Source organism: Mastomys coucha, unplaced genomic scaffold, assembly GCF_008632895.1.
Source record: "Mastomys coucha isolate ucsf_1 unplaced genomic scaffold, UCSF_Mcou_1 pScaffold5, whole genome shotgun sequence".
Lineage (NCBI taxonomy): Eukaryota > Metazoa > Chordata > Mammalia > Rodentia > Muridae > Mastomys > Mastomys coucha.
In genome coordinates this window covers 17,876,871-17,888,894 of record NW_022196911.1, presented here as the reverse complement: position 1 = coordinate 17,888,894, position 12,024 = coordinate 17,876,871, and the positions used below count along the sequence as shown (strand labels likewise).

Sequence of the window (12,024 nt, the reverse complement as noted above, 5' to 3'; positions counted from 1 at the left end):
TTCCAGCTGGATCTGAGTCCTCCTATCACACTACAAGTTACAGATGATGCTGAATGTGCCCTGTACCCCCTGCCCCAGAATCTGATTACTTGAGCTATCCTAAACCAATGACAATTTTGTTCATGGAAGTTGTCTCTCATCTAGTTTTGAGTGTAAATCCTGACCAACCTAGAAAGTATTTTGAATCTTCACTGCCTGCTAAGGTAGTACTGGAACCCTGCACACAGGACACAATTCTACTCACACAACTACTTAACTATATTCTCCCACTGAGGACATGGGGCTTGGGCTTACTGGTAGCTCACTTATATAGTATACAAAGAACTTTAGGTTCTATCTCCAGCAATACAATAAAGTAAAAGTACAGAAAGAAATTATATCAATTATTAATTAATCCTTAAAATGTACTTGCATAAATTATAGGGTAATTTTGCACAACCATAACCGTTTCACACTTATCAATCTACCTTTCGAAAGGAATAGTAATTCTCAGCACTTCTTTGGTTGATTGGTTGGTTGGTTGATGTGTGCTTAAGAAAGGGTCTAGCTATGTTTCTCAGCTGACGTCATACTCCTAACCTTCTGCTCTGCCTTTCAGAGTGCTGAAATTACAAAGGCATGCTAGAAGGCATCAGTTCACAAGATTACTCTTTGTTGTAATCATTCTGTTAGCCTGTCATGGATTCTTTGGGGTGAGTAGACATGTGTCATGTTTCCCCAGGAAAAGTCACACAAAACACACCCATAAGTTGCTCACCTGTAATTCTCATGTCAATATTGAGAGACAGCAACATCACTGTTTTATCAAGCGAAAGCCATATTCTAAGAATTTTGGTATGGTTTTTTGGTTTGTTTGTTTCTTTCTTTCTTTTGTCAACGACAAGCATTGGATTTAATTCTATTTACTTAAAGTATGTTTTAAAATATTAAAAAATTCAGATAAATAGAAACCATGTAACTTTTCTCATCATAATGCAATAAAAGTTTTTAAAAAAAGAAAGAAAGAAAGACAAATATGTTAAAGGTCCATCATTCTTTTGTGCAAGACAGGATCTGTGAGCCACAGAAGAAAACATGTGCTGGGTAGAATCGTCTTTGTATGGTGAAACCATAACATATGCCTATTATCTCATTATAATTTTCTTAGGATACACATCCCATTTTATAACAAATGAAACCATGGATCTGAAGACGTTACTTTCAGAAACCACAGGTTTTTGCTAATTCTCTCTACTATGTATCATGCTGATTTCCTGTTTACTAAGTGCATACATAATCCAGGCTGGGGATATGGCTCAATATAAAGAATTCACCATCCAGTAAGGACCTGAGTTCACATCTAAGGCACCCATGTACAAACAAGGCATAGTGGCATACATCTATAATTCCAGTTGTGGGACAGGGCAGAGACAGGATAATCTATAAACCTTCCTGACGTGACTATCCAGCCCATTAATAAGTTATAACCTCAAGAAGATGCTTTGACCAAACAAAACTTTAAAAATGTATAGAGTAACAGAGTTAGGTGTTTAATATTTATTCCCACATTCATAAAATAAACGCACATAACAAAAAACACGTAGTAAACTGATTATTCCCTCCCTTTGTTGGCTTTGCAGATTAAATAATTTCCTCTGCCATTCTCAGAGTTCATTAAAAAAAATGGCATTAATTTCTAGGGAGTTTCTGCTGTACCACCTGCCACCTCTCCAAGCTGCTGCATGTACTACTTCTAGAGGAGAAAGAGTTGTCATTCATTTCAAATGGCCTCTCCACACACACTGGATCAGTATAAGTCTCACACCCTCTCAGAAAGTCAACTCTTGAGTTTTTCTCTTTTCTACCAAGCCAAGGAGAAAAAAAATAAGCCAAATAATAACAACAACAACAAAGAAACAATAACACCAGGATATTCTTTAAAGTAGAGCATTCTCATTAACATATGAATTATCATGTTGCCTCCCTTCAAGACTCAGCCAAACATGGTCTTCACACCAAAAATCCCAACTGTTATTTGAGGCTGTGATGAGAACTGCACATTCAAGGCCTGACTCAGATACAAGAAAAGTTCAAATGTGATAATTTACTGGGATCACGTCTACACAATAAAAAATAAAGGAGGGGCTGAAAAGATTACATAGAAAATAAGAACATTGGCTGTTCCCCCTGCAGATCTCAGTTCAGTTCCCAGCACTGTAGTGTAGGCTTACATATGTTATTTCAATGCCAGGAGATTCAATGGTCTTTGCTGTCTTTCTCATACACCAAGAAAGCAACTGGCAAACAGACAAACATTTGTGGAAAATACCCATACATAGGAAGAAATCAAAAAGTAAATTGCTGGGAATGTAGTTCAACATTAGAGCATCAGCCGAGAGTCCTTTAGTAGTAAGGGACCAGGAGTGTGAATAAGTGGTAGACCACCTGCCTAGGATCCCCTAGTGAGAGGCATGAAAATTAGCACAGCATCTAAGTATCATATGAGAAATATTAAATTCAGTTGAGGATGGAGGCAAGAAGAGGAAAAAAGAAAATGAAGGTGATAAGCTTCATTTCATTAAACATACTTGTTTCTGTGACAAGAACTCAAAGCCCAATCATAGGATCTAAACAAGTTCTTTATTTTTTTTTCCCACCTCATTGACTTGGGTCTTTGGCTCTGCACCAAATATCCACCTTCATGGAGGTGGACTCCAGAGAGTCAAACACAAAGTTCTCAGTTTTTATCCAGATACCTCACTGACACAATACCAATTAAACCCTCTTCTTTCTTCTGAAATCACATTACTCTTATGCTTTAAGTTAAATAAAGATACATGCAACATATTCTTGATTACCTCTATAGCTTAATGGATAGACATATAAAAATCACAAGAATCAGACTCCTCCACTTGAAATTTTTAAAGTGTCTTCAACTCACTTCTGCACAAGTCCAAGGCAAGCACTTATACACTGACCCATTTCCCCATAATTTCAAGTGTTTCTGTTCTCCACATATTCTAAGTTAAGAACACAACAGCCATCTGATGAAACTAAATATGATACTACACATCTCTTCACAAGATTTTAGAAAGTGTCCGCCCTATATAACAGCCATTCAAAATATAAGTTTCAGTTGCTGGAACACAACTTACCACCAGCTGAGGTTTTCTTCATACACTTAACTCTTGCACACCTGTGGTGTAACTGAAGTACTTGTCTCTTGGTATAGACTTACGGAAACTCTGAGAGGAACAAGAAAGCTGAAACCAATCTTGTAGAAACTTAGGTTTCCTAAGATTCCCATAAGCCATGTAAATGTGATGCTCTTGGAGTCATTTTATTTCTTTCTAATTTTTATATAAGGAAGTTTTTCTTCTAGTTGTGTGTTTTATGACACACATGCCTAGTGTCCTCAAAGGCCAGAAGACAGCACTGAATCCCTAGAACTAGAGTTACAGGTAGTTGCGAGACACAATGTGGGTGCTGGAAATTGAACCTAGATCTTCTAAAAGAAGAACCAGTGTTCTTAAATTCTAAACCATCTCTCCAGGCCAAGTGGAGTTCTTAGAAACATAGAAGTGTAAATGTTCTTCCACCATTGATCTGTGGCAAACATGGGTTCAGTCCTATCAATTTCTGGTCCTGGAATCTGTGTTCTGGTTCTTTGGATTTGGTTCTGATTTGACTTTACAAACAGTAGTGACAGTCTGACATGGGCTTTGGAAACCAAAATCAGTTCCTTTACCTGTTCTTAGCCACTGAGACACCACCCTCTCAGACCCCTCACTCTTTAAAAAAAAGAAATAGGAAGCTGTGGAGGATAAAAGAATGGTTTTGAGACTAATAGAACTGAGTGCTCTTCAAGAGGACCCAAGTTTGATTCCAGTTATCCACATAGTGGCTCACATTATCTACAGCTACAGTTCCAGGGTAGTCAGCGCCCTCTTCTGACCTAGGCAGATACCAGGCAAACACAATGCAGGCATACATGAAGGAAAAACACTCATATATTTAAGAAATAATCATTCTGCTTTTAAAACACTAAGATGGCTACCTACATACATGTCTCAATGGCTAATAGCACTTACTGCTCTTCCAGGGGACTCACTTTCTTACTCTCGTATTTTGAAAACAGCTTCCCATGAGCCCAACCTGTTTTAAACACACTAAGTGGACATCTGAACTTCTGATTCTCTTGTCTCCACTGCTTGAGTGCTTGAATTACAGGCATTTACTATCATCATCAGTTTATGCAGAATGTCTTGCAGGTTAGACAGTCACTTTGCTAATGGATGTATACTCAGAGTCCACAGTCATCATCTTTAATATAATGTGAGAATTGAATAGATTTAAGGTCACATAGATGTAGGAATCCCTAAACTAAAGCAGAACAGGCTAGTTTGCAAGGTTGTCACTACAAATCAACACACCCTGGGTGTCTTAATATAGCAGCTGATTTTGTCACAGTTCTGGATGCTGGAGGTCCGAGATCAAAATGTTGTTCCCAGGGCTTCTCTTTGGCTTGCAGGTGGCCATCTTCTCCTCTCTGCATTCTCACATTCACATTTCTGTAAGCTTACACCACCCTGGTGTTTCTTTCCTCTCAAAATGACAATAGTTACATTGGATTAGGGATCAACCCTTATGGCCTCATTTAGCTTTAATTAGTTCCAAATCTGAACAGTCACATTCTGATGGATTGGGAATTTGGGCTTTAACTTGAGAAAAAAATAAGACTCCAGTTTCTGCTAGAAATCACGATTATGTTATAAGTTCATGAGAGAAGAATCTAGATGGGGGGTCTCAAGGGAAAAGTAAACGTATCATGTGCCTTCATTTCAAAAGCAAGGTCTGAATGGAAGACAGTGGTTGGCATGGGGTGTGATGGAAAATTCTACCCAGAGAGCCTGTCAGGAGTGTTTTACAAGACCTAGATAATATTTGCTACACTGGAATTTGTAGTATGTGCTCTGTATCAGTTATCTTGTCTATTCTACTCAAATAAAAAATTGTATTTGCAACTATCATGACTCTGAATTCACAGGAAAGTGACTGGGCCTCCTAACCTGTGGTTACATCCAGGCACCACTTGTGTGGTGGTTGTTTCAGTCTGCGAGAGAGAGCATCAAGTGACCTTAACCCCTGATGCCCTCTTCCCAGTCCTGCCAACACCAGTTGTTGTACAGCCTGCAATCCAGGAATAGTTTTCTTGATTGCTTGGTTTTTTTTGGTTGCTTGGTTGGTTTAGTTTTGGCTTTTTTGCATGAACAACAACAAATGAATAAAATATAATGTATGAAGTGCTGTAAAATCCAAATACTATGTTTTTAAATGATGCACTGTTGGTATATTTTCTGTGTACTCATGCTGTAAAGCTGATCTGAGGACCCTGAAACCTGCCAGATATTAAATATTAACTTCCTCATCCCCGATAGAATGATCACAGCCCTGGTTAAATGGCCTAAATAGGATAATTATCACCCAACTACTGACCTACCTTAGTCTGGATCTAACTGAGAACCTGCACAGTTCCCAGAGGCAGTTATCTGACAGTAATGACTTAGTATCTCTAGCAGAGAGTACCACTAACACAGAGCACAGTGAAGTGCCAATTCCTTTGGGTTTGCATAGGTTTTGCAAACAGGGACACACAGAGCAGAACTCTACCATAAGACTTCCCTAATTTTCTTCACCCTCTAAATTGTACCCAAAACACACATGCCTCAGTATTTTTACAGATGCTGTGTAATCACCATGGGCTATTGGTCTGGAATGAACAAAGCTTCAGTAATACGGATGGTGGGGTATGACAGACCTGGATTCCCATCCTCTAGAAAAACAATCAGAGTCCCAACAACCTGACATTCTGTTCAGCAATTACTCTCTACTGATTTCCTTTCTTGTTTTCTCTTGGGATCTGATTCCTTTGCTATGTAAAAATGATACCCCTTACCACTATTTCTGTGAGTTCCTTTTGAGTTTGCATATCTTCACTCTAACAATATCACTGATTTGTCAAGTTGAATGTGATTTGTTCATTACTTTTCTTTGTCCTCTATGCCCTGTCTTGAGTAAATGGGCATCTTTTGATATCCCTTCAGGAAAAGTCTCACAACATCTCCTTTCCTTGGGAACTTTCTAAAAGGTGTTTGTTATGAACAGTCACAAAGATATGTTGACAGAAGTGTGGGCTATTGTGTGATGGATCTTGGAGAGCGTGGCTAAGTGTAGAATGGCTGACCATCTCTGACTGTCTGAATTGTTCGCATTTATCTTCCTCTGTCTGGGTATGTAGTTCCTATTTCTCTCCTCTCTATCTCTGCCTTTCATTGTTTATGATAGGTTCTCTTTACCCCAGTCTCTTAGCTTTTCCTTATTAAAAGAAGGTTCTTGGGCACCCAGATTCCTCCTGCTCTGATATGGAGAAGGTTACACCTCTGTATCCCACCAAAAATGAAGCAGAGGAAGGTTCTCAGATTCTCAAAATTCCAGAACGATCCAGCCTACCCACCAAATGATGTTAAGAAAAAAAATGTGATTTGTGTATAATCTCAGGGTCCTTGTAAATCACAGAAAACCCTTGTCTCTTGTTTTTTGTTTCCTGTTACCCAATGCATTTCTGCTGTTTCCCCTCCCCCTGATGGTTTTGTATGTTTTCTGCTGAGCCCATTAGAGACAGGCTTCTTTCTTCAGGAGATCTGGAGGTCAGGAGATTAGGAGACCAGCTGTAGATCGGTCCAGAGGAAGGACCACAGCTGTTGGAAAGTTCAGGTGAGAAAACTTTGCCTAGAAATCTACACAACTTGCTGGGAATGCATACTACAGAATGGTAGCACTATAGACTTTGTGTGATAGAGGGATGGGGTTGTAGCTTAGTGGGTAGAGTGCTTGCCTAACACACACAAAGCCTGGGTTTTATCTCTAGTACCACATTAACTGCACAGTGGCACACTCCTGCAATCTCAACATTGGAGAGGTAGAGGCAAGAGAATCCGAATATTAAGGAATCCTTGGCTATATATAGAAAATTAAGGTAAGCTTGGACTACATAAGAACCTGTCTAAAATATGTATATATAAAGGAAAGGAAAAAAATTAGCTTGGTTGTAGAAAACCATAAGACAAAATGGTAAATATGAGCAAGACATATGACTCGGGATATTTTGCTGCAAAAGTGAGTCAAAGGTGTGGTTGGGAATTAAAGGGTGATATGAAAGTGAATAATAACTTGGATTGAAAGTGAAATGTTCTAGAGAATACTGATGTGTTCATTTGTAGGGAGGAATCAAGGAAAAGTGTACTAGTTAGGGATAGCACTCCTGGAAAAAGTCTATTGTGAAAAATTTGTGGGAAAAGCAGAGACCAGATCTAAGGCTGTGATAGCTATTACCTGGTCATAGATATGAAGCTAGAGAAGGTGCTTCAGGAGAGTGGAGGGCAGTGGCTGTGCACAGGGTTGGGGGCAGAATCTGTGAGGGCAGTGGTAATACCACAAGCAAACAAGTCCCAGATCCTTCATGAATTTGCCTCTGTCTCCTCCAGAATTGCTAATTTTTATGGTTTTTCCTCTCTCAAAGCCTGAATTTCTTCTATCACAATGTTGATGATGTCTAATCAAGTTCAACCTTATCAGGGTCTGTAGAAGGTGAGGCTGTAGTACATTGACTGAAAGATCTAAAGAGCACTGTAAATGCTGTCCTACAACATTCCTATTCAATCCAAACACAATCTTGTTCCTCCAACCATAGATGGGACTATATCTTGTAGTTCTGCTTTTGTATGTTTTCACCTGTCACGGCAGAATTTTCCTTGCTCATGTTGTAAACCTTTTATTCATTGCCTCATAGATTCTTAAGAACAAATATCCCTCAGCACAGCTTGGTGATTGGGGGTTAGTGGAATGTGGAGAAAGAGGAGACAAATAATTTCTAAAACTGTAAACCATTTAGGTTCACTAATAATGTGATCTACACAGGTGATTTTAAGCTGTCCCATGGGTGCTGTAAAAAAAAAGGAGAGTGGCAGAGCTGGGGTTGTAGTTCAGAAGGAAAAGTATGTGTCTAGCATACAAGACCTGGAGTCATCATCTTGTAAACTGAGAATTGTTCATCCCAGAATTAGGGAGTAGACAAAGGAGGACCAGAAGTATTAATCTTGGCAAACTTAATATTCATAAGACTGTGTCTCAAAAGACAAAGAGCAAAAGGAAGGAAGAAAAGGAGGATGAGGAAAACAGAAGGAAAATGAGGGATATCTGGTTTTGATAGAACACATATGTAATACTACTACTTGGGACGCATAAGTAGGAGGACTATTATAAGTTCAAGGCAAGCCTGATTTGCACTGAAAGTTACAGGCCAACCAGGGCTACATAGGAAGAACTTACCTGAAATGGGAGGAGGGGAAGAAGGAGAAAATGGGGGAGAGAGAGAAATGAAAGAAGTAGGAAGGAATTACCTTTAGTTTACTACTTGTTCAACATTTCCATAACCTTGACTAACCAAATTTTCATTTCAGGATGTTGTCAATGAATATAAACATTATTAATGAGGTATTGCAAGTTGATACCTCCATAGAATTTTAAATTTGATGGTCATTGTTACTCTTTTCTATCTCAAATTGGAGTCAATATTATGTGAGTCAACCCATCTCCCAAAGTAGTATGGCAGAGCAGGGTCAGAAAGAGATCATTGCTGAAATTTCAGACTGAAAGATTGAATAATTTTTAAGAAATTAAGTTAATGTTCCAGGACAGGTCTGTTTTCTAATTTTTACAGTGTCATAATAAAAACAAAAACAAAAAGAAGTAATCCTCTGGCAGAAGAGATGTTTCAGTCAATAAATTCTTTGCTATGCAATAAGGACCCATATTCAGATCACCAACGCACATATAAAAGCTAGGTGCAGTAATGCAAGTTCTGAACTTCAGCATTGGGATTGACACTTGGGGTCAAAAAGGAGATGGGCAGATATCTGGAGCTCATTGGTCAATCAATGTATCTGTAAGTTTAGTAAGACACTTTGTCTCAAAAATATAAGGTGAAGAGTAATTAGGAAGGCACATGACATTGACCTCTGACATCTATATGCACGTTCATGAATACACATACATGAAAAAAAAGTTGTTATTCAGTACATGCTACTTAACAATCACTAATTCATGCCCAGTCCTATTAACTCATTTTACTCCCTATATCCCATTTAAGAAAGTCTGCAGTTAATATTAGGGGAAGCCATTTTTGACATGAATAATAATATGCACACATAATCCAGTAAAATCTCAGACCCACAACATATTGGAACCTTCCTTTCTCTCTTGCCTTTTCTTACCTTAAATCCTATTGAAGAGATCTCACGGATAGAGGGAACATTATTTCTTTCTACCAAGATAATCTCAAGAAGAGGCTGGAGAGACACTTCTTGGAAAGATGTTAAGAGCGCTTGCTGCTCTTGAAGAGGTCCTGCATCCAGTTGTTAGCACATAAATCAGGCATGTCACATCTCGGATCCACCATCTCTGGCCTTCTTGGACATCTTCACTCATACATAAATACACATATATACATATCCACATATCCACATACACATAATTAAAAATCAATTTTAAAAGTTAATTTCAATTGATTATCCAATACCAAATGCTCTGCCTTGAAAACATACATACAAGTCACATTATATGGACTAAGCAAGTTGTATTTAACTCTCTCCGTGTGTCTCTCTGTGTCTCTCTGTGTCTCTGTCTCTGTCTCTGTCTCTGTCTCTCTGTGTGTGTGTGTGTGTATGTGTGTTTGAGAGAGAGAGAGAGAGAGAGAGAGAGAGAGAGAGAGAGAGAGAACAATTACATACCCCTGAAAGAGAACGGGGAGAGAGTGGAGGTGGCATGTGGGATGGATAGTTTGGAAGGAAGAAAGGAAAGGAGGAATGGTGAAATTATATTATAATATCAAATTTAAAAGAAACAATCTAAAGGAAATAATTTCAGAGATGTCCCGTGAAGCCATTGCTCATGGAAATGTTCCCTTTCAGCAGAGGAAAGGAGCCTCACAAGGAAACCCTAGTAAGGAAGGAAGTGGGTGTGTAACTAAGTACTCATGCAGAGTAATAGTTCATCACTGTCATTCTGAGTCACAGAAGCTGTTTTCTGCCAGTTTCCTAATGTCCACACACTATTTTATTTATGCTGTGCTAAAATAAATGTAATTAAAATTTACCTGCTACTTTTTTATTGTTATTGTTGTTGCTTGCATGAAGAGGTGGTCAGCTTTATTTTTTGAGAAATGGCTCTCACTAGACTTGGAGTTCACCAGTTTTGTTTGATCAGTTGCCCTGAGGAGCCTCCCATCTCTGCTCCTCCAGTATTGAGACTTTAGACAGGCACATGTTACATTACCAGCTTTGTACACAGCTGAGCACCAAAACTTAGGTTCTCATAATTTTGTATCAAACACTGTACTGACTGAGCAATCTTCTCAGCCCCTTATTGTTTGTTTACTGAGACCACACCTTGCTATGCACTCCAGTCTGATCTTAAACTTACTATGCAGCTCATGCCAGCCACAGAGTCAAATCTTTCTGCCATCTTCCAAGAGCTGCAATGACAAGGGTACACCACCACCACACCCAGCTTAAATTTTATCACTTTAAAATTAAGTGTCATTAAATGTATTTAAAATGTTTTGCAACCGTAACCCTATCTAATTGTAGACATATGTCATCACTCAAAAGAAAACAAATCCCATACCCTTTAAGCAATAATTCTTCTCTCTCCCTCCCTCAGGCCCCTGAATCCACTATCAGGCTGCTTCTTGTAAACTTACTTGTTCTGGTTATTTGTTACAAGTTGAATAATATGTCATATAACATTTTGTGTATGGATTCCTTTTTGCTATACCTTTAAAATATATCTATCATCCTATATATTCATTTCTCATTGTTTTGTTTAGCCTTTTGAGAGAGTTCCATTTTATATCCTGTGTAATATAGGCCTCAAATTTGCCATGCTCCTGCCTTAATACCCCAAGTGCTATGATTATAGGTACATGCTACTACAATCAATGTATTTCATTCCTTTTTCCTATAATTCCTATTTCCAATTGAAATATCACTTTGTACATACAGTTTCTTTATTTTAGGTTTTCTCACCTAGACACGTGCTAGAGTTATTTGGGAAGAGTAAACCACAACTGTGAAGTGGCCTCCGTGAGACTCCGTCTGTAGCTTAGTCTTCAAAGCATTTCTTGATTATTGATATAGGAGGGCTCAGCTCAATGTGTGTGTTACCACTCTTGGGCTGCTAGTCCTAGTTTGTATAAGAAAGTATGCTGAGAAATCCATGAAAATCAAGCCAAAGAGCAGCACTACTTTATGGAGCAGGAACCTGGAGCAGAACTGCTTTAGTTCCTGGCTCCAGGTTCCTGCTTTGATTTCCCTTCATAATAGAATATAAAATATACACTAAAACAAACCTTTTTCTTCACAAATTTCTCTTGAAAGAAAATGAGGATGTGTTGTTTTTATATTCTAGCTATAGTGAGAAATGCTACACAATAAAATTTGTGCACAACTTTTGTTTGAACACAAGTTTTTTGGCAATAACTTTTATTTATGCTTTGACAGTTACCTACATGATCATCCTCATACTCTTGGCCTAATGACATCTTCCACCACATACCCCTCTGCACCAAGTCTTCTCCTTCTGTTTTTAACAGTCCAGTTAGGACTGTCAGCTGCAATGTTGACCCATCCTGTTGGCTTGATCTTGAACATAAATCTTACCTATGGACTGTTTGCCCAGTTTTGTTCTGTTTTTCTCTTGCAAGTTAAGGATCTACATCAGCCAACTAATTACATTGTGAGCAGAGTGCATATTAGCAATTGTGGAGCATAGGCACACCTTCCACCATCTGGTAAGAGGTTAACAACATGAATGAATGTCAGGCAGTGGTAATTTTTCTCTAGCTTGAGTGTGAAGGACTTGGAATGGAAGTAGACTAGATACAGTAATAAATGGACCCAAGGAGGTGGAGGTGTCTGCAGCCCCATA

The 12,024-nt window shown here is 38.6% G+C and overlaps 1 protein-coding gene across 1 annotated transcript in view; it reads right to left on the bottom strand.

The window, feature by feature from the left end:
* The window catches only part of LOC116077489 (formyl peptide receptor 2), a 5,686-nt gene extending 2,440 nt beyond the window's left edge, over positions 1-3,246 (bottom strand). Inside the window, exon 1 of the mRNA XM_031352058.1 lies at positions 3,135-3,246. Coding sequence (XP_031207918.1) covers positions 3,135-3,156 — 22 coding nt within the window. The 5' untranslated portion in view covers positions 3,157-3,246. The remainder of the gene's footprint in view (positions 1-3,134) is intronic.
* Between the last annotated feature and the right edge of the window lie 8,778 nt (positions 3,247-12,024).